Source organism: Geotrypetes seraphini, chromosome 1, assembly GCF_902459505.1.
Source record: "Geotrypetes seraphini chromosome 1, aGeoSer1.1, whole genome shotgun sequence".
In the NCBI taxonomy this organism is placed as follows: Eukaryota; Metazoa; Chordata; class Amphibia; order Gymnophiona; family Dermophiidae; genus Geotrypetes; species Geotrypetes seraphini.
In genome coordinates this window covers 399,529,109-399,550,973 of record NC_047084.1, presented here as the reverse complement: position 1 = coordinate 399,550,973, position 21,865 = coordinate 399,529,109, and the positions used below count along the sequence as shown (strand labels likewise).

General features: G+C 39.4%; 1 protein-coding gene across 1 annotated transcript in view; it reads left to right on the top strand.

Moving 5' to 3' along the window:
- PCGF3 (polycomb group ring finger 3) overlaps positions 1-1,910 on the top strand; it is a 1,052,715-nt gene extending 1,050,805 nt beyond the window's left edge. The window contains 1 exon segment of the mRNA XM_033918044.1: positions 1,639-1,910. Within this exon segment, the coding sequence (XP_033773935.1) occupies positions 1,639-1,686 (48 nt within the window). The 3' untranslated portion in view covers positions 1,687-1,910.
- Positions 1,911-21,865: the final 19,955 nt, after the last annotated feature.

Here is a 21,865-nt window from a genome sequence, read left to right as displayed (position 1 = left end):
AACAACAACAGATTTCTAGACCGCATAGCCATAAGTTCAATGTGGTTAACAAAAAATTATGCTATGAAAAATACAGAAAATGTTATGAAGACTACAAAGAGATCTAATGGGTCAGAAATTTTGACGAGAGGTTTTCAGCAGTAGCAATGATTGGAAATCTTTATCATAGTAAGCTACTTGATATGAGAGAGTGTGCTCGTAATATTGCTTACTTTTGCAGCCCTTAACTGACGGAAACTTAAAAAGGGCATGTGATTTTCTATTTTTAAGTGACACTATGAGGAACCTGTCGGCAAGATATAATGGAGCTGCTCCAAAGGCAGCTTTATAACATAAGCATCCCAACTTAAAGATCACCTGGGCCTCAACAGTTAGCCAGTGCAACTCAAGATAAAAAGGTGTCACATGGTCGTATTTCTTCAGACCATAAATCAATCTCACTGCCGTGTTCTGAACCAAAGTCAATCTAGACATGTTTTTCTTAGTACTCATCAAGCAAACAATATTACAGTAGTCCAATAAACTCGAGTAATGACTGAACTAAGATTTTGAAAGCAGCAGCTTCAAAATAGGATCTAATGGTATGCAATTTCCATAAGGTATAGTATTCCTTTCGAACCACTGCATCAATCTGGTTCTTCATGGTCAGGCACTGGTCAAGAACAACTCTCAATATTTTAATTGTTGGACTTATTGTATATGATATTGAATTAATCTTAATTGTTGGTTCATAGAGGATCTTTTGTGAGGAAACAAAGAAAAATTTAGTTTTGTCTTGATTCAATTTCAATTAAAATTCCTGCATCCAAGACTCCAGATTCAATAGGGAATCAATATGTTGAACACTTTTGGATAAAGCTTCACAACATGGGATGACTATTGTAAATATCATCAGCGTAGCTAAACAGCTTTAAAGTTACTCAACAAATGGCCCAGTGAGGAGAGATACACATTGAAAAGTGTGGGGGAAAGTGGGGAGCCCTGTTGAGTTTTTCCAAGTAGCAGAAAATGTATCATTAAATCTGACCTGAAATAGTCTTGATTCAAGAAACCCTTTGAACCATGAAAGGACATTGCCTTGGATTCCTAAGGCATCCAAGGATTCCAACAATTTAAGATGGTGAGGGTTTTTTTTTATTATTATGCTACTCCATGTTTATTGCACTTAATGGTCAACCCTAATAAATACTTGTATATATGGTTTATATTTTTTCATGATTTTATCATAAATGTGTTTTGCTCCTGTCAATTTGCTGCTTTCTGTCATTCCCTTATTTCCCTGATTGTAGTTCGGAAGAGGAGTGGAAGGAGAGGATTGGGGTCTAGGCAGGGACACTATAGGGCACCATCTCATCCCCTCAGCAAATTTCCTTGAGCTGGCCCTTATAGAATACATTTTATACCCTACAGAATCTTTATCCTACTTGACTATACACCTACTTTCATAAAGTAATGTTACTCTACCAAATGCAATTTTTTCTTCATCCTGTTCATTTTTTTAATTCTATGAATGTTAGAACATATTTTTAAGTTGCATGCATGATTTATTTGTTAGATGTTGAAAAAACTAGATTTTCACTTTTACTGAAAATCGGATTCATGAATAATTTAACAATTTTTTTTGTTTTTGCTTCCTAGAAATCACCTCTGTTGCTGCATTACAGACCCAAAATGGACTTGCTTTAAGAAAACTATATTGACATTTTGGACCAAGTTTTTTTTGCAGAGACTATCAGGCACATTATAAGTGCAACATTTCACTCATACGTGACATGATAAATCAGCAGCATAATCATGCTGGAAAATTTCTGGGTAACTTCTGGATAACATGAAATATGAGCTTGCTGGACAAGATATATTTATACATTTTTGTTACAAAAAATAAATAAAATTCACTACTTGGCAAGACACTACCAGCATAGCATTCACAGATTTAAGAAAACACATATACACACACACTTCCCATTTCTGTATTACTGAGCAGCATTCATCTCTTTTGTATACTTGGGGACCCTTTTACTAAAGTGCACTGAAGTCTGGTCTTAATGTGTTCTAATGCTGGACGTTCCCGAATGCTAAGCCTAGATTTAACACAGCATTTTTTTTTTAACTTCATAATGTGTTTTCTGCATATCATGCACTAATGTTCCAAATTAATCAGTTTAGGAGGCACTAAGTACTCCCACGTTAACTCCACATTAACCAGTTAGTGTGTGCTAATCATAATGTGCTAGCTGATTGACACTTCCATGCCCATTCTCTACCGCCTCCCCCAAAAAATATTTTGTAAAAATACAAAATGTGTGAAAAGTACACACAAGCAAGCAAACTAATGCAAAACACTATAAAGTGTTTTGTGTTGGCATGTTTTCCTATGCTAATGCCACATTATCCCAGGACAAGCAGGCAGCCTATTCTCATATATGGGTGATGTCATCCACGGAGCCCGGATGCGGATAGCCTCGCAAGCAGACTTGCTTGTAGAAACTTAGAAGTTTTGAGTCAGCCGCACTGCACATGCGCGAGTGCTTTCCCGCCCTGTGCAGGGTGAGTCTCCTCAGTTCTCAATTTTCTGCGAAGCCGAGAAGTCCGTCTTTGACTCTCTGCGTTTATCTTTGTTACTGCGTGCCTTCTCTCACCGCGGTTTGTGTTTATTTTCTTCGCGAATCTCTGTGTAGAATCTTCGTGAATCTCTGTAAAGAAAGAAAATCTTCTTTCTTTACAGTTTTGGAAAAAAAAACCCAAAAACTTTTATTTTATTTTCCTACGACTGACAGGTCAAGCCGCTCGGCCGCAGCCTGCGGGCTTCAACTTCGCTGCGGCTATTTTTCCTCCTATGTCCCTGCTAGCAACGGGCTTCAAGAAGCGTAGCCAGTGCCAGCGTGCGATTTCCCTCACAGACCCACACCATTGGTGTTTCAAGTGCCTTGGGCCGGACCATCAACCAAAGTCGTGCGAGCGCTGTGTTATTCTTCAACCTTGAGCCTATAAACGTCGTCGGATTTTAGTGGAGAAGCTTTTCTGGATGGACTCTTTAGTCATGCCCTCGACTTCGAAAGCGGCCTCAGTTCCATCTTCTACAGAGGGTCCTCGTGCTTCCACAACTCCGACCTTAAGCCTCATCAGACCTTCCTCATTTGGGACGTCTCTCAGCTCGAGTACATCTGCTTTGTCTTCCCCTGAATCCTCAGGTCAGGTAGCTCAGCAGAAAGTTCTAGCAGTGGTCCTCAAGCTTTCTAAGACTTCTAAGTTGAAGCACATTTCTACTGCCACTTTGGAGCCTATAGCCATAGCAGGTGGTCCGGTTTCAGACGCGGATCCATCCTTGCTGTCTTCCTTCCAGACCATGTTAAAGCAGCAATTTGTTCAGTTCCTAACCAAAATGGGACCGAAGCTGTCTTCTCTAATCCAGCCTGGGCAATCTGCGAGGTCGAACTTCTTTCTATGCCTCGAGCTGAAACTTCACACTCTATGCAGGGAGCAGAGTCTTTGCGAGTGTCTGGTCTGGCATCTAAGTGAGTGCCTCAACAGGAATCCTCACACTCCATACAAGAAGCAGTCTTTGGGAGTGCCTCGAGATTCCTCCATCAAGCCTCCTGAGCTTCGATCTACAGCTTCTGCCCTATCCATTCACTGGTAGCAATGTCTGCTTCCATTTCTGGGACGAAGTCTCCTCGACCATCGAGACCTTCTTCTTTTTTTGAAAATATGTTTATTAAAGGATCAAAGCATACGAGAATGTACAGAACATGACCATATGAGCCCTCCACTGTTGCACTGTTGGTCGCGTTGTACCAATCCAATGGCGAAGAATCAATTTCTTTGTGATTCCTAAGGCCACTAAAAGAAAGCGCCGTCCAGGGTCGCTAACACCCGCTTCCACCAGGGGACCTGTGACACCCAACAGCAACATCTTGTAAGACCAGTCTATAGATAGTCCTATAACGTCTTCCAGCTCCCGAAGTACTGAAATCCACAGGGGCCCTACATATGAGCATTCCAAAAAGTGATGTACCAAGGTGTCCCGACGAGCCGGACATCTGGGGCAACAATCATCAGACCATAGCCCCATCTTTCGTCCCTTACATCTCGTTAAATAAGATTGGTGCAGAATCTGCAGATGTACTTCCCTCAAACTCACATTAGGGGAGGCTGAGGCGCATTCCTGGAAACACCGAACCAAGTCGTCAGCAGTGACCTGCTCTCCCAATGCTGAAGTCCAATCCGTTGCCATGGCATCGATGAACCTATCAGACCGTCTTTCCCTCCCCACTTTATACCACTCCGAGAGCATGTTAAGGTCAGCTGGGGCGGACAAAAACAGGTGGTCCAAGGGCGTGAAAGTGGGCAAGCCGCCCCCCCGACGAACGGAGCGCCAAGCAATAACTACGCATCTGCAGGTATGCTAACATAGACCCTGCGGTCCAACCCCAGCGGTCCCGACATGCCAAAAAAGATGGAACCGATCCTGGCCCCACAAAGAGACACCCAGACACCCGCACTAAGGCAAAAAATGCATGCAACGAACCAGCTGGAAACTTAGGATTACCCACCAGCTCTGTAAAAGGTGAAGGACCCACCGCGCCCCCCAAGGAAGACCGCCACCAGCTCCAGGCCATACGTAAGGGTCTAAGCATAGAAGGGCAGGGTCCCGCCCCATGCCACAGGAGATTAAAAACTGACACCGGAGCTGACAAAATGTACCAGAATCCAGCCGGGGCGAACCTGGCAACTCCCGTATATAATTCATGCACCCATCTCAACAAAGCAGCCACATTGTAAAGACGCAAGTCGGGCAAGTTCACACCACCATGCTCTCGCCCCCTAATCAATTTGTGATAGCCAATTTTCACCCGACGGGAGCGCCATACAAAGGACGATACAACCCCCCTATAAGTCTGCACATCTTTTTGTTTAACCCAAAGGGGCACCATTTGCAGGGGATACAGGAGCTTCGGCAAGAGGACCATTTTAATAAGGGCAACACGTCTCAGAGGCGAGAGGGGAAACTCCATCCATCTCCTACAGAGAGCTCGGGCTGCATCTAATTTATCAAGTACAATTCCAGATCATCCATTAAGTAAAGATCAGTCGGGTCTTCAGAAGAGGCCTACTGGGCGGGGAGGCTCTCGATGAAGCGCTTGAGTTCCTCCGCCTGGGACACAGTGAAGGTGCGATTTTCATGGGTCAGACGCACCTTAGCAGGATATAAAAAAGCAAATTTGATTCCCCTTGCGACCAGCTGCGAACAGTATGGTGTGAAGGTTCTGCGCTGTTCAGCCACCTTAATAGAGAAATCTTGAAAAATCAAAATCTTGGCACCCTCATATTCCAGACGCCGGGACTTCTTAAATAGCTCAAGCAGACGGGCTTTGATAGCATAATTATGAAAGCGGGCCAGCACAGCTCTTGGTCTACCAGCGCTCTCGTGCTCCTGTCGCTGTCCCACCGGGTGAGCTCGTTCCACCACCACTGGGCCCACATGCTCCGGGAGGCCCAACTCCTTCGGCAGCCACTTCTCCACAATATGGAGGAGCTCAAGATCCTTAACAGACTCAGGAATTCCGATGAGCCGGAGATTTTTCCATCGGGCTCTATTTTCCTGATCTTCAACTTTCTCCATGAGCTGACCAACTTGGGTTTCCAGCAGATCTAGCCTCCCGTCTGCTACCCCAGCATGATCCTCCTGGGCCGACATCCTCTGCTCCACGTGCTGTAGCTGAGCAGCTTGTCCCGCCAAGGTGTCCTTCAACTCATCCATGGAGGCATGCAGTTTAGCTAGTTTGTCATCTAGCAACTGCGACAAATGCCTCATGGACACCTGCAGCACATCGTCGGATCAGTCCGCCGGGACGTCGGTTTGCGTGCCGGCCATCTTACACGCTGGGCTCCCACACTGCTTCGCCGGCCGAGAAACTTTCGGCGGCATGCCCCGCGGCCAAAACTGCGTTCTGCGTCTCCCCGGACCTCCACACAGTGCCCCTGTACTAGCGCCTGCACTGGCGTTTAAAATTTGAAATGTTCACCCGGCATGGGCGGCGATTAGGGGGGAGAAACCGGGAAGTTGGAGCGGAGCTCTGCGCACGGACGTCCGCTCAGGAACCCGCCATCACGTGACCCCCCTCGAGACCTTCTTCTAAGCACCACTCTCATCGTCGATCGAGGCCTTCCTCGAGGCATACCTCCAGACATCCACACCAACTCCTCGATCGAGGTCTCCGCTTCCAGACCTTGAGGACTCAGCTGCCTCCATTGCCTCACCCAAGTCTCCAAATTCTTTTGAGGATTATTTCCCCGGTGAGGCTTCACCTCCAACCCAGGCCGCCTCGAGGTCCTCGAGACCCTCTCGAGGCAAGGCATTGGTGGATCAGCTGTCTTTCTCTTCTTTTCTTCGCCAGATGGCTGATGACCTGGAACTTCAATTAGATGCTGGTTCTAAATACTCCAAGGAGTATCTCGAGGTCATGCATCTTTCTCAACCTCCTGCAGAGTCACTTAAGCTTCCTCTTCACAAACTTCTGTCTCAGACTTTCACACGATGCCTGGAGACGCCTTATGCAATTCCTGCTATTCCAGGCAAATTGGACTTCAGCTATAGAACTCTGCATTGCAAAAGATTTGAGAATTCGCAGTTGTCTCACCAATCCCTGCTTGTGGAGTCCTCCTTAAAAAGATCCCATCTTTCCAGAGTTTATGCTACCGTTCCTCCTGAAAGGATAAGGGAAAACTATGGACAAGTTTGGACATCGCCTTTACCAAAATGCTATGATTAGAGAATGACACGGTGAAAAAATTGGTCCCCGTCACCATCTCACCATCCCCGTCACCGCCCCGTCCCCGTCTCACCATCCCCGTCACCGCCCCGTCCCCGTCTCACCATCCTCTTCACCGCCCCGTCACCGCCACTGCCACCCCATTCACCGCCCCGTCACCGCCACTGCAATCCCATTCACTTTTCTTTATTTACGTATAAAGGAAACATTCTTTAAAACTTTAAAACTTTAAAACTTAGTTAAATATTAGTTAATAACTATACAAAAACAAAACACGCAGAGAAAAAATTAATTAATATAAATTCTCAAAACTGACACATTTTGATCACTAAATTTAAAATAGTTATTTTTCATACAGTTTTTCAATCACTAATCTTCCACCACCCCTGGGGCTAGCAATGCAAAAACAAACACGACATGTACTTTAAATGCTGCCGTGATTAGCATAGTGACCGCGGCTACGGCTGCAAGTCTCCCCTCCCCCCAGCGATCACGGCAGGAGGGCACCCAACCCCTCCTGTAGACCCCCCCAACGGCCCTCCCGACAATCGCAGCAGAAGGGTACCCAACCCCTCTTGCCGGTCCTCCCAATGGCCTCCCCTAAGATCGCTGGCAGGAGGGTACCCAACCCCTCCTGCTGGACCCCCCCCCAACGAACCCTCCCACCCCGCGGGGACAAACCTGTTCACCGTTTCCGCGGTCGGTGAATGGCCTTGTCCCCGTCACCGCAGCGACTGCTAGTTTTCTTCCCCGTTTTCGGCGGTGACCCGCGGCTTAAATGCGGTGGCCGCGGGTAAACCGTCACCGTGTCATTCTCCTAGCTATGATGTCCTCCAAAGTCCTCAATTATAATTTTCATTTTGTAACTTATCTCAAGTTCCTCATTGATTTTCTTCCTAAATTTCTCAGCTATTTCTCAGCTACTTTGAATTCCAAGAAATCATCGCTACTCTGTCACAACTCAATTACATCTTCTCCAGTCTTCTTATGATGTCTTTGAGTTGTCAGCCAGGGCAACTGCTTGTTCTGTAGCAATGAGCAGCCTGGCCTGGCTTCGCACCATTGGCATGGACCCTAATCTTCAGGACCGCTTGGCTAACATTCCTTGTGCAGGCAATGACCTCTTCGATGAATCTATTGAGGCATCCACAAAGAAATTGTCTGAAAATGAAAAATCTTTTGCTTCCATTGTCAGACCAAAGCCTAAGCCAGCTCCTGTCAAGCCTTCACGACCTCGCCAATTTTCCAGAGGCATTATGCTCCGAGAGCGGCTCCTTACAATTATCTGCCTCCCAAGAAACAGCAGCATCAGAAGCAACAGAAACCTCAACCTTCTGCTGCACCTAAGGCTGCGCAGCCTTTTTGACTGTTTAAAACAGAGCATAACCTCTCTGTCCTCTCTTCCCCTATAGGAGGTCATCTCCATCATTTTTATCACCGATGGGAGACAATTACTTCCAACAAGATATAGAAGTAGAAGGGACGCTGGGAAGTAGCGATCACAATATGATCCACTTTGATCTGGACACAGGGGAGAAACATCGTTCCAAAATGACAGCCACGGCACTGAACTTCCGAAAAGGGAATTACAAAGGGATGAGACTCATGGTAGGGAAGAGGATAAACACTGTAAAAACGCTAGAGCAAGCTTGGTCCCTGTTTAAGGACACAGTCACTGAGGCGCAAAATCTATATATACCGTGTATCAACAAGGCTTCCAAGAGGAAAAAGAACAAAGAATTGGCGTGGCTCACTGTAGAGGTGAAGGAAGCGATCAGAGACAAGAAAACTTCATTTAAGGAATGGAAAAAGTCAAAAATGGACGAAAACTAGAACAAGCACAAACAACATCAACGAAGGTGCCATAAGGCGGTAAAAGGGGCCAAATGAGACTATGAGGAAAAAATAGCTTGGGAGGCGAAGAACTTCAAGTCGTTCTTTCGATATAGTAAGGGGAAACGACCCGCGAAGGAAGCGGTGGGAACATTGGATGACCATGGAATAAAGGGAGCGCTAAAAGAGGACAAAGCAATTGCTGACAAACTGAGCACATTTTTTGCGTCTGTATTTACCAAAGAAGATGTACACAGCATACCGGAACTCATCAGGCTATATGCTGGAAATGAAGACAGAAAGCTGACAGGATTGACAGTCAGTCTAGAGGATGTGTATAGGCAGATTGATAGGCTTAAGAGTGATAAATCCCCGGGACCAGATGGCATCCATCCGAGGGTCATCATGGAACTGAAAGGGACCATAGCAGAACTGCTTCAATCTGTCGATCAAATCGGGAAAGATTCAGGAAGACTGGAAGGTGTCAAATGTTACGCCGATCTTCAAGAAAGGTTCGAGGGGAGATCCGAAAAACTACAGACCTGTGAGTCTGACCTCAGTACCGAGAAAGATGTCACTGATAAAGTCACTGATAAAGGACAGCATCATTCATCACCTTGACAGACACGAGCTGATGAGGACCAGTCAAAGGCAAAGGCAGATTGTGTTTGACGAACTTGCTGCACTTCTTTGAGGGAGATAGACAAGGGCGAACCGGTCGACATTGTATAAGTGAATTTTCAGAAAGCATTTGACAAGGTTCTGCATGAACGACTACTTCGGAAAATTGCGAGCCATGGAATCGAGGGTGAAATACTCACGTGGATTAAAAACTGTCTGGAGCATAGGAAACAGAGAGTAGGGGTAAATAAACAATACTCGGATTGTAAGAGCATCACCAGTGGGGTGCCGCAGGGCTCGGTGCTTGGACCCATACTCTTTAACATCTTTATAAACGATCTGGATATAGGTACGATGAGCGAGATGATTAAATTTGCGGACGATATGAAGATATTCAGAGTGGTGAAGACACAGGGGGATTGGAAAGATATGCAATGCAGGCTCAAGGAATGGGCATCGACATTGCAGATGAGGTTCAACGTGGATAAGAGTAAAATGATGTATGTCGGTAATAAAAATCTAATGCACAAATACAGGATTTCCAGGGCGGTACTTGGAGAGACCTCCCAGGAAAGGGACTTGGGACTTCTGATCGACAAGTCGATGAAGCCATACACGCAAAGTACAGCGGCTGCAAAAAGGGTAAACAGAATGCTAGGTACTACTCGAAAGGGTCCAGAGAAGAGCAACTAAGATGGTTAAGGGGTTGGAGGATCTGCCGTACAGCAAAAGATTAGAGAAACTGGGCCTCTTCTCCCTTGAACAGAGGAGATTGAGGGGATGAAACATTCAAGGTACTGAAGGGGATAGACTTAGTAGATAGAACAGGTTGTTCACCCTCTCCAAGGTAGGGAGAACAAGAGGGCACTCTCTAAAGTTGAAAGGGGATAGATTCTGTACAAACGTAAGGAAGTTCTTCTTCACCCAGAGAGTGGTGGAAAGCTGGAACGCTCTCCCGGAGGCTGTTATATGGGAAAACACCCTCCAGTGATTCAAGACAGTTAGACAAGTTCCTGCTGAACAAGAACGGGTGCTGGTAGGGCTAGTCTCTGTTAGGGTGCTGGTCTTTGGCCAGAGGGCCGCCGCGTGAGCAGACTGCTGGGCATGATGGACTGCAGCAATTCTTATGTTCTTATGACCTCTGGGTGCTGTCAGTCATCAGGGAAGGATACTCTCTTCATTTCACTAAGGTTACACCAGAGCTTCCTCCAAGAGAGTATCCTTCCAGTCCATCCCAGATCGCCCTTCTTCAGGAAGCTCAAGCTCTGCTTCGTCTCCATGCCATCGAACCAGTTCCTTTGGAACAGAACAGGGGGGTTTACTCCTATTACTTCTTCGTTCCGAAGAAGATGGGCGATCTGCGACCCATTCTGGATCTCAGGGCTCTTAACAAATTTTTAGTCAAAGAAAAATTTCACATGTTGTCCCTGGCGTCCCTTCTAGATCAGAACGACTGCTTATGCTCTCTTGATCTCAAGGAGGCTTATACTCATATTCCCATTTATGCGCCTCCCTCAATACCTCAGATTTTGGGTGGGGAATCTGCATTACCAATACCTTTTTGGCCTGGCTTCATCTCCCAGAGTGTTCACCAAGTGCCTAGTGGTGGTAGCAGCAGCCCTAAGGAACCATGGTCTTCAGGTGTTTCCCTGCCTAGATCATCAAGGATTCCACATCTCAGGGGGGTTATTGTAGCGACCCAACGGACTACGTGGTTCCTACTAAGTTTGGGAATCAAAATCAACTTTCCCAAATCCCAACTTCAGCCCTCTCAGAATCTACAATTCATCTGGACACTATCCAACTCAGAGGATTCCTTCCGCAACAACGTCTGGAAGCTCTCATTCAACTTTGTCATGCAGTGTCTTCCTGCTCTTCAATCTCAGCGAGACACATGATGGTACTGCTAGGTCACATGGCCTCCTTTTGCCAGACTTCACCTCAGAATTCCTCAGTGGACCCTGGCATCTCAGTGGATGCAGGCTTGCAATCCACTCTCTCGACACATTGCAGTTACTCCTTCCTTGAGACAGTCTCTTCGCTGGTGGATGCTCTCTTCAAATCTCTTCAGAGGCTTGCTGTTTCAAACGCCCCCCCCATCAGAAGGTCCTCAAAACAGGTTCCTTAACCTACGCTTGGGGCACTCATCTTGATAGTCTCTGTACTCAAGGCCACTGGACCAGTACGAATCGTCAGTGTCACATCAATCTGTTGTAACTCAGAATGATCTTCAACGCTCTCAAAGTTTTTCAACATCTTCACGACAAGGTAGTCCTCATGTGTCAACAAACAGGGGGGAATGGGATCTCCCTCCCTTTGTCAAGAAGCTCTGAAGGTTTGGAACTGGGCAATCTTCCACAATACCTTCCTCAAAGCTGTCTACATTCAAGGGACGAAAAGTTGTTTGGCAGACAAATTGAGTCGTCTTTTGCAACCTCACGAATGGATGCTCAATTCCATCATCACAATGGATGCTCAATTCCATCATCACATTTTTTCTCAGTGGGGAACACCTTAGATAGATCTCTTTGCAGCTCCCCACAACCACAAACTGCCCCAGTTCTGCTCCAGGATATATTCTCCTCATCGCCTTGAGGCAGATGCTTTCCTACTGGAATGGACAAATCTCTTCCTGTAAGCATTCCCTCTCATTCTCAAGACTTGTCAAGTTGAAGAACAATCATGCCACCATGATTCTAATAGCTCCTTGGTGGCTGAGACAACCTTGGTATTCCCTTCTACTTCAACTCAGCAGCAGGGAGCCATACCTTCTACCAGTTTTTCTATCTCTGCTTACACAGAGTCAAGGATCTCTGCTTCATCCCAACCTGCAGTCTACATCTGACAGCTTGGTACCTCTCAACATAACTCCTCTTCAGTTTTCTTAACCTGTAAGAGACATTTTAGAGGCTCTAGGAAGCCTGCCACTAGGCAATGCTACCACCAAAAATGGACTAGATTTTCTACGTGGTGCATCTCTCGTGATTAGGAGCCTCAAGATTCCTTCTTCTAGATTATCTTTTGCACTTATCCCCTCTTGCCTCAAGTCTACATCCATCCGAGTCCATCTCAATGCAATTGCTGCTTTCTATCAGCCTGTTGAAGGGAAACTCCTCTCTGTTCATCCGGTGGTTTCCAGATTCATGAAAGGACTTTTCAATGTCAAACCTCTCAAACCACCTCCAGTGATTTGGGATTTCAATGTTGTTCTTGCTCAATTGATGAAGCCTCCATTTGAACCAATGTCTTCGGCTCATCTGAAGTATCTCACTTGGAAAGTGGTGTTTCTCATTGCCCTCACATCTGCTCGAACAGTCAGTGAACTGCAAGCTTATGTTCCATCATTAAGGATAAGGTGGTCCTTTATACTCATCTTAAATTCCTACCTAAAGTGATTTCATCTCAACCAATCCATTATTCTTCCGGTGTTCTTTCCAAAGTCTCATTCTCATCCTGGAGAATCAGCTCTTCATACTTTGGACTGTAAACATGCTTTGGCCTTCAATTTGGACTGCACCAAACCACACAGAACTGCTCCTCAACTTTTTGTCTCCTTCGATCCAAACAAGTTGGGACATCCTATCTCTAAGCTATCCTATCTCATCCTATCTCCAACTGGATGGCTGCTTGTAACTCATTCTGCTATGCCCAGGCTGGATTACAACTACAGAATCGAGTCACAGCCCAGAAAGTCAGAGCAATGGCAGCTTCAGTAGCTTTCCTCAGATCTATTGAGGAAATTTGGTCCTCTCACTATTGTCTGGATGTTGTCTCCAGACGGGATGGCCATTTTGGCCAGAGAGTATTACAAAATTTATTCTCCTAAATTGCCAACGCTCCCACCATCCCATTCTGGTTAGCTTGGAGGTCACCCATATGTGAGAATAGGCTGCCTGCTTGTCCTGGGATAAAGCACAGTTACTTACTGCAGGCAGCTATTCTCACAACCCACCCACCTCCCCTGGTTGGCTTCTCTGCTAGCTATCTGAACTGAGGAGAATCACCCTGTGCTGGGCGGGAAGGCACTCGCGCATGCGCGGTGCATCTGACTTGAAACTTCTAAGTTTCTACAAGCAAGTCTGCTTGCAAGGCTGTCCACATCTGGGCTTCGTGGATGATGTCACCCATATGTGAGAATAGCTGCCTGCTGTCCCTGGATAACAACTGTTACAGTAAGTAACTGTGCTTTAAGGGCCTCAAACCCTTTAGTAAGAGGTCCCTATAGGCCCCAAATGTAATATTGCAATGTTAAGATTGCTCATAACACCAAATTACTTTGAGTTTGTTTCCATGTGTGTGTATGTACAGTAAGTTTCAGCTTTATTTTTTTCAGTCCATTGCTGAACTCTTGAGCAGAAACAAAAAATATCTAATTATTATATTTATGCTATATTAAATACAAACTAAGCAACTTGGGATCTGAAAAGATCTAAAGGTTTTATTATGGAAAATCTATTCCTGGAAGACCTCATTTATATTTGCATTCTAATAAGGTACCACAAACGTATTTTTTTAGTGTGGGGAATTCAATATGTCTAAAAGAGAGCTATTTTTTAACAATAATACATTAAAGAGTTCCTATATATTGCTATAGCAGCATTTGCCCCAGATTCTCTTTTATGTAAACAAGCATTCTTGCTAGGTGCTAAATGCATACCGTAAATTTGATTTTAGGTTGACAAGTCTCTCAGGGGCAATTTCTCCAGTGGGTTAGTTTTGCACATACAATGATAGTAATGAGCCTCACTCCTAAGCCAAGGTATATGGAATATGATCTCAGTCTCTCAAATGTATTGCTCCTGTATGTATAAGTGATGTTATTTCCCCTGATTTCCCCTATTGTTGCATATATATTATACTGAACAGTTTCTGATTGTTTAACAAAATATAATATTAAAGGGAACTTGACTAAACACATGAGTTCTTAAATTATTACTTCATTTATTTAAGGAGCATGGTTATCCAATACCCATGTGAAAAAATAACTGCCCCCATGGTTAATCAACCAATTGACCAAATTTAATTGATAATTAGATTTCTACTGCAATGTCTTGTGGTCCTGAATGCTAGGGTTTTGCATCTGGGTCCCAGGCTGGACCCGATTCAAACCCCGCCTCCGCAAGGGAAATTCAAGGTGGCTGAAAAAAAAATAATCGCCTCCGAGACTCGGCAATGATAAAGTGTGCTGAATGTACTAGCTCTACAGGGACCCCTTTGGTGGCTGAACAGTCAGAGCACTCGACCTGTAGTCCCCAGGGACCCACGCTGGACCCGGTTCAAACCCCACCTCAGCAAGGGAAATTCAAAGTGGCTGAAAAAAAAATAATCGCCTCCGAGCCTCGGCAATGATAAAGTCTGCTGAATGTACTAGCTCTACAGGGACACCTGTCCTTACTCAACAGTCAGAGCACTGTCCCAGGCTGGTCCCGGTTCAAGCCCCACCTCCACAAGGTGGCAGAAAAAAAAACAGTCGCCTCCGAGCCTCGACAATAATACTCAGAATCGGTTTTTGGTTGTTCAATGTTGTTTTCCAGAGCAGTAAACATAGTATGAATGAGTTCCAAGCAGATTAGAAGATATTTTAAAATAAGAATCAGTTTTTAGGTAGTTCAATATTGTTGTTGTTTAGAGCAATAGAGCACAGAGTGTGCTCAAAATCAATTTTTAGGTAGATAAATCTTGTTGTTTTTGAGCAATAGTGATATTGCTCTAAATAACAAGATTTATCTACCTAAAAATTCAGGCAAACCAGAAGAGAGTAAGTTTGAGCACAATTTTCTTTTCTGATGAGTTTCAGTCAGAATTGGTTTTTAGTTAGTTCAATGTTGTTTTACAGCACATCAGAAAAGATAATTGTTTTAAAATAAAATCGTTCAATGTTTTTTTCAATGAAACAACTGAGTATCTGTTGTTTAGAGCAATATCACAGTTTCAGAAAGATTGGAAGAGACTCAGTTTGTAGGTAGTTCAATATTGTTGTTGTTTAAAAGCAATAACACAGTCTGGGTGAGATCATTAGAGATTTTAGTTTTAAAATAAAATGTGCTCAAAATCAATTGTTGTTTAGAGCAATATCAGTTTCAGGAAGATCAGAAGAGAGTCAGTTTGAGCACAATTTTCTTTTCTGAGGAGTTTCAGCAGATGAGAAGAGCTTATACTTTTAAAATAAAATGTACTCAGAATCGGTTTTAGGTAGTTCAATGTTCAGTGTAACTGTGCTCTAAACAACAATATTTATCTACCAAAAAATTGATTTTGAACATTTTATTTTTAAAATTTTATTTGAAAATTTTAAAAATTTTTAAAATAAAATGTGTTCAAAATCAATTTTTAGGTAGATAAATATTGTTGTTTAGAGCACAGTTACACTGAACATTGAACTACCTAAAACCGATTCTGAGTACATTTTATTTTAAAAGTATAAGCTCTTCTCATCTGCTGAAACTCCTCAGAAGAGAAAATTGTGCTCAAACTGACTCTCTTCTGATCTTCCTGAAACAGATATTGCTCTAAACAACAATTGATTTTGAGCACATTTTATTTTAAAACTAAAATCTCTAATGATCTCACCCAGACTGTGTTATTGCTTTTAAACAACAACAATATTGAACTACCTACAAACTGAGTCTCTTCCAATCTTTCTGAAACTGTGATATTGCTCTAAACAACAGATACTCAGTTGTTTCATTGAAAAAAACATTGAACGATTTTATTTTAAAACAATTATCTTTTCTGACGCAAATCAGAAGAGAGTAAGTTTGAGCACAATTTTCTTTTCTGATGAGTTTCAGCAAATGAGAATAGCTTGTTGTTTAACATTGTTGTAGTTCAATATTGTTGTTGTTTAAAAGTAATAACACAGTCTGGGTGAGATCATTAAGATTTTAGTTTTAAAATAAAATATGCTCAAAATCAATTGTTGTTTAGAGCAATATCAGTTTCAGGCAGATTAGAAGAGAGTCAGTTTGAGCACAATTTTCTTTTCTGATGAGTTTCAGCAGATGAGAAGAGCTTATACTTTTAAAATAAAATGTATTCAGAATCGGTTTTAGGTAGTTCAATGTTTTTTTCAAATAAAATTTTTAAAATTTTCAAATAAAATTTTTAAAATTTTCAAATAAAATTTTAAAAATTTTTAAAATTTTATTTGAAAATTTTTAAAATTTTATTTGAAAAAAACATTGAACTACCTAAAACCGATTCTGAGTACATTTTATTTTAAAACAATTATCTTTTCTAAACTACCTAAAAACCAATTCTGACTATATTTTATTTTAAAACTTAAAGCTCTTCTCATCTGCTGAAACTCATCAGAAAAGAAAATTGTGCTCAAACTTACTCTCCTCTGATTTGCGTGTAACTGATATTGCTCTAAACAACAATTGATTTTGAGCACATTTTATTTTAAAACTAAAATCTTAATGATCTCACCCAGACTGTGTTATTACTTTTAAACAACAACAATATTGAACTACAACAATGTTAAACAACAAGCTATTCTCATTTGCTGAAACTCATCAGAAAAGAAAATTGTGCTCAAACTTACTCTCTTCTGATTTGCGTCAGAAAAGATAATTGTTTTAAAATAAAATCGTTCAATGTTTTTTTCAATGAAACAACTGAAAATAAAATTGTGCTCAAACTTACTCTCTTCTGATTTGCGTGTAACTGTGCTCTAAACAACAATATTTATCTACCTAAAAATTGATTTTGAACACATTTTATTTTAAAAATTTTTAAAATTTTTAAAATTTTATTTGAAAATTTTAAAAATTTTTAAAATTTTATTTGAAAATTTTAAAAATTTTTAAAATTTTATTTGAAAATTTTAAAAATTTTATTTGAAAAAAACATTGAACTACCTAAAACCGATTCTGAGTACATTTTATTTTAAAACAATTATCTTTTCTAAACTACCTAAAAACCAATTCTGACTATATTTTATTTTAAAACTTAAAGCTCTTCTCATCTGCTGAAACTCATCAGAAAAGAAAATTGTGCTCAAACTTACTCTCCTCTGATTTGCGTGTAACTGATATTGCTCTAAACAACAATTGATTTTGAGCACATTTTATTTTAAAACTAAAATCTTAATGATCTCACCCAGACTGTGTTATTACTTTTAAACAACAACAATATTGAACTACAACAATGTTAAACAACAAGCTATTCTCATTTGCTGAAACTCATCAGAAAATAAAATTGTGCTCAAACTTACTCTCTTCTGATTTGCGTGTAACTGTGCTCTAAACAACAATATTTATCTACCTAAAAATTGATTTTGAACACATTTTATTTTAAAAATTTTTAAAATTTTAAAAATTTTATTTGAAAATTTTAAAAATTTTTAAAATTTTATTTGAAAATTTTAAAAATTTTTAAAATTTTATTTGAAAATTTTAAAAATTTTATTTGAAAAAAACATTGAACTACCTAAAACCGATTCTGAGTACATTTTATTTTAAAACAATTATCTTTTCTAAAGTACCTAAAAATCAATTCTGACTATATTTTATTTTAAAACATAAAGCTCTTCTCATTTGCTGAAACTCATCAGAAAAGAAAATTGTGCTCAAACTCACTCTCCTCTGATTTGCGTGTAACTGTGCTCTAAACAACAATATTTATCTACCAAAAAATTGATTTTGAACACATTTTATTTTAAAAATTTTAAAAATTTTATTTGAAAAAAACATTGAACTACCTAAAACCGATTCTGAGTACATTTTATTTTAAAAGTATAAGCTCTTCTCATCTGCTGAAACTCATCAGAAAAGAAAATTGTGCTCAAACTGACTCTCTTCTGATTTGCCTGTACCTGTGCTCTAAACAACAATATTTATCTACCTAAAAATTTTGAGCCCATTTTATTTTAAAACTAAAATCTCTTCTAATCTCACCCAGACTGTGTTATTACTTTTAAACAACAACAATATTGAACTACCTACAAACTGAGTCTCTTCCAATCTTTCTGAAAAAAACATTGAACGATTTTATTTTAAAACAATTATCTTTTCTGATCTGCTGGAAAACAACATTGAACTAACTAAAAACCAATTCTGACTATATTTTATTTTAAAACTATAAGCTATTCTCATTTGCTGAAACTCATCAGAAAAGAAAATTGTGCTCAAACTTACTCTCTTCTGATTTGCGTGTAACTGTGCTCTAAACAACAATATTTATCTACCTAAAAATTGATTTTGAACACATTTTATTTTAAAAATTTTTAAAATTTTCAAATAAAATTTTAAAAATAAAATGTTCAAAATCAATTTTTTGGTAGATAAATATTGTTGTTTAGAGCACAGTTACACTAAAATCAGAAGAGAGTAAGTTTGAGCACAATTTTCTTTTCTGATGAGTTTCAGCAGATGAGAATAGCTTGTTGTAGCATTGTTGTAGTTCAATATTATTGTTGTTTAAAAGTAATAACACAGTCTGGGTGAGATCATTAAGATTTTAGTTTTAAAATAAAATGTGCTCAAAATCAATTGTTGTTTAGAGCAATATCAGTTTCAGGCAAATCAGAAGAGAGTAAGTTTGAGCACAATTTTCTTTTCTGATGAGTTTCAGCAGAATAGCTGCTACCTACAAACTACCTATAAAATGAGTCTCTTCCAATCTTTCTGAAACTACTCTAAACAACAGATATTCAGTTGTTTCATTGAAAAAAACATTGAACGATTTTATTTTAAAACAATTATCTTTTCTGATCTGCTGGAAAACAACATTGAACTAACTAAAAACCAATTCAGAAAAGAAAATTGTGCTCAAACTTACTCTCTTCTGATTTGCCTGTAACTGTGCTCAAAACAATAATATTTATCTACCTAAAAATTGATTTTGAACATATTTTATTTTAAAAAAATTGTGCTCAAACTGACTCTCTTCTGATCAGCCTGAAACTGATATTGCTCTAAACAATTGATTTTGAGCACATTTTATTTTAAAACTAAAATCTTAATGATCTCACCCAGACTGTGAGATCATTGAAAATTGATTTGAAAAAAACATTGAACTACCTAAAACCGATTCTGACTATATTTTATTTTAAAAATTTTAAAAATTTTAAAAATTTTATTTGAAAATTTTAAAAATTTTTAAAATTTTATTTGAAAATTTTAAAAATTTTAAAAATTTTATTTGAAAATTTTAAAAATTTTAAAAATTTTATTTGAAAATTTTAAAAATTTTATTTGAAAAAAACATTGAACTACCTAAAACCGATTCTGAGTACATTTTATTTTAAAAGTATAAGCTCTTCTCATCTGCTGAAACTCATCAGAAAAGAAAATTGTGCTCAAACTGACTCTCTTCTGATTTGCGTGTAACTGTGCTCTAAACAACAATATTTATCTACCTAAAAATTGATTTTGAACACATTTTATTTTAAAAATTTTTAAAATTTTCAAATAAAATTTTAAAAATAAAATGTTCAAAATCAATTTTTTGGTAGATAAATATTGTTGTTTAGAGCACAGTTACACGCAAATCAGAAGAGAGTAAGTTTGAGCACAATTTTCTTTTCTGATGAGTTTCAGCAAATGAGAATAGCTTGTTGTAGCATTGTTGTAGTTCAATATTATTGTTGTTTAAAAGTAATAACACAGTCTGGGTGAGATCATTAAGATTTTAGTTTTAAAATAAAATGTGCTCAAAATCAATTGTTGTTTAGAGCAATATCAGTTTCAGGCAAATCAGAAGAGAGTAAGTTTGAGCACAATTTTCTTTTCTGATGAGTTTCAGCAGAATAGCTGCTACCTACAAACTACCTATAAAATGAGTCTCTTCCAATCTTTCTGAAACTACTCTAAACAACAGATATTCAGTTGTTTCATTGAAAAAAACATTGAACGATTTTATTTTAAAACAATTATCTTTTCTGATCTGCTGGAAAACAACATTGAACTAACTAAAAACCAATTCTGACTATATTTTATTTTAAAACTATAAGCTATTCTCATTTGCTGAAACTCATCAGAAAAGAAAATTGTGCTCAAACTTACTCTCTTCTGATTTGCCTGTAACTGTGCTCAAAACAATAATATTTATCTACCTAAAAATTGATTTTGAACATATTTTATTTTAAAAAAATTGTGCTCAAACTGACTCTCTTCTGATCAGCCTGAAACTGATATTGCTCTAAACAATTGATTTTGAGCACATTTTATTTTAAAACTAAAATCTTAATGATCTCACCCAGACTGTGAGATCATTGAAAATTGATTTGAAAAAAACATTGAACTACCTAAAACCGATTCTGACTATATTTTATTTTAAAACTATAAGCTATTCTCATTTGCTGAAACTCATCAGAAAAGGAAATTGTGCTCAAACTTACTCTCTTCTGATTTGCCTGAAACTAAAATCTTAATGATCTCACCCAGACTGTGTTATTACTTTTAAACAACAACAATATTGAACTACAACAATGTTAAACAACAAGCTATTCTCATTTGCTGAAACTCATCAGAAAATAAAATTGTGCTCAAACTTACTCTCTTCTGATTTGCGTGTAACTGTGCTCTAAACAACAATATTTATCTACCTAAAAATTGATTTTGAACACATTTTATTTTAAAAATTTTAAAAATTTTAAAAATTTTATTTGAAAATTTTAAAAATTTTATTTGAAAAAAACATTGAACTACCTAAAACCGATTCTGAGTACATTTTATTTTAAAAGTATAAGCTCTTCTCATCTGCTGAAACTCATCAGAAAAGAAAATTGTGCTCAAACTGACTCTCTTCTGATTTGCGTGTAACTGTACTCTAAACAACAATATTTATCTACCTAAAAATTTTGAGCACATTTTATTTTAAAACTAAAATCTCTTCTGATCTCTCCCAGTCTGTGTTATTGCTCTAAACAACAAGATTGAACTACCTAAAAACCGAGTCTTATATTTTATTTTAAAATCTGCTTGGAACTCATCCATGCTATGTTTACTGCTCTGGAAAACAACATTGAACAACCGATTCTGAGTATATTTTAAAATCTCATCTAATCTGCAAGAAACTCATCCAAGCTCTTTACTGCTCTGGAAAACAACATTGAACTACCTAAAAACCAATTTTATTTAAAAACTATAAGCTCTTCTCATCTGCTGAAACTCCTCAGAAAAGAAAATTGTGCTCAAACTTACTCTCTTCTGATTTGCCTGTAAGTGTGATATTGCTCTAAACAACAATATTTATCTACCTAAAAATTGATTTTGAGCACATTTTATTTTAAAACTAAAATCTCTTCTGATCTCTCCCAGACTGTGTTATTGCTCTAAACAACAAGATTGAACTACCTAAAAACCGATTCTTATATTTTATTTTAAAATCTGCTTGGAACTATGATTACTGCTCTGGAAAACAACTAAAAACCGATTTATATATTTTAAAACTATAATCTCTTCTCATCTGCTGAAACTCCTCAGAAAAGAAAATTGTGCTCAAACTGACTCTCTTCTAATCTGCCTGAAACTGATATTGCTCTAAACAACAATTGATTTTGAGCACATTTTATTTTAAAACTAAAATCTTAATGATCTCACCCAGACTGTGTTATTACTTTTAAACAACAACAATATTGAACTACCTACAAACTGAGTCTCTTCCAATCTTTCTGAAAAAAACATTGAACG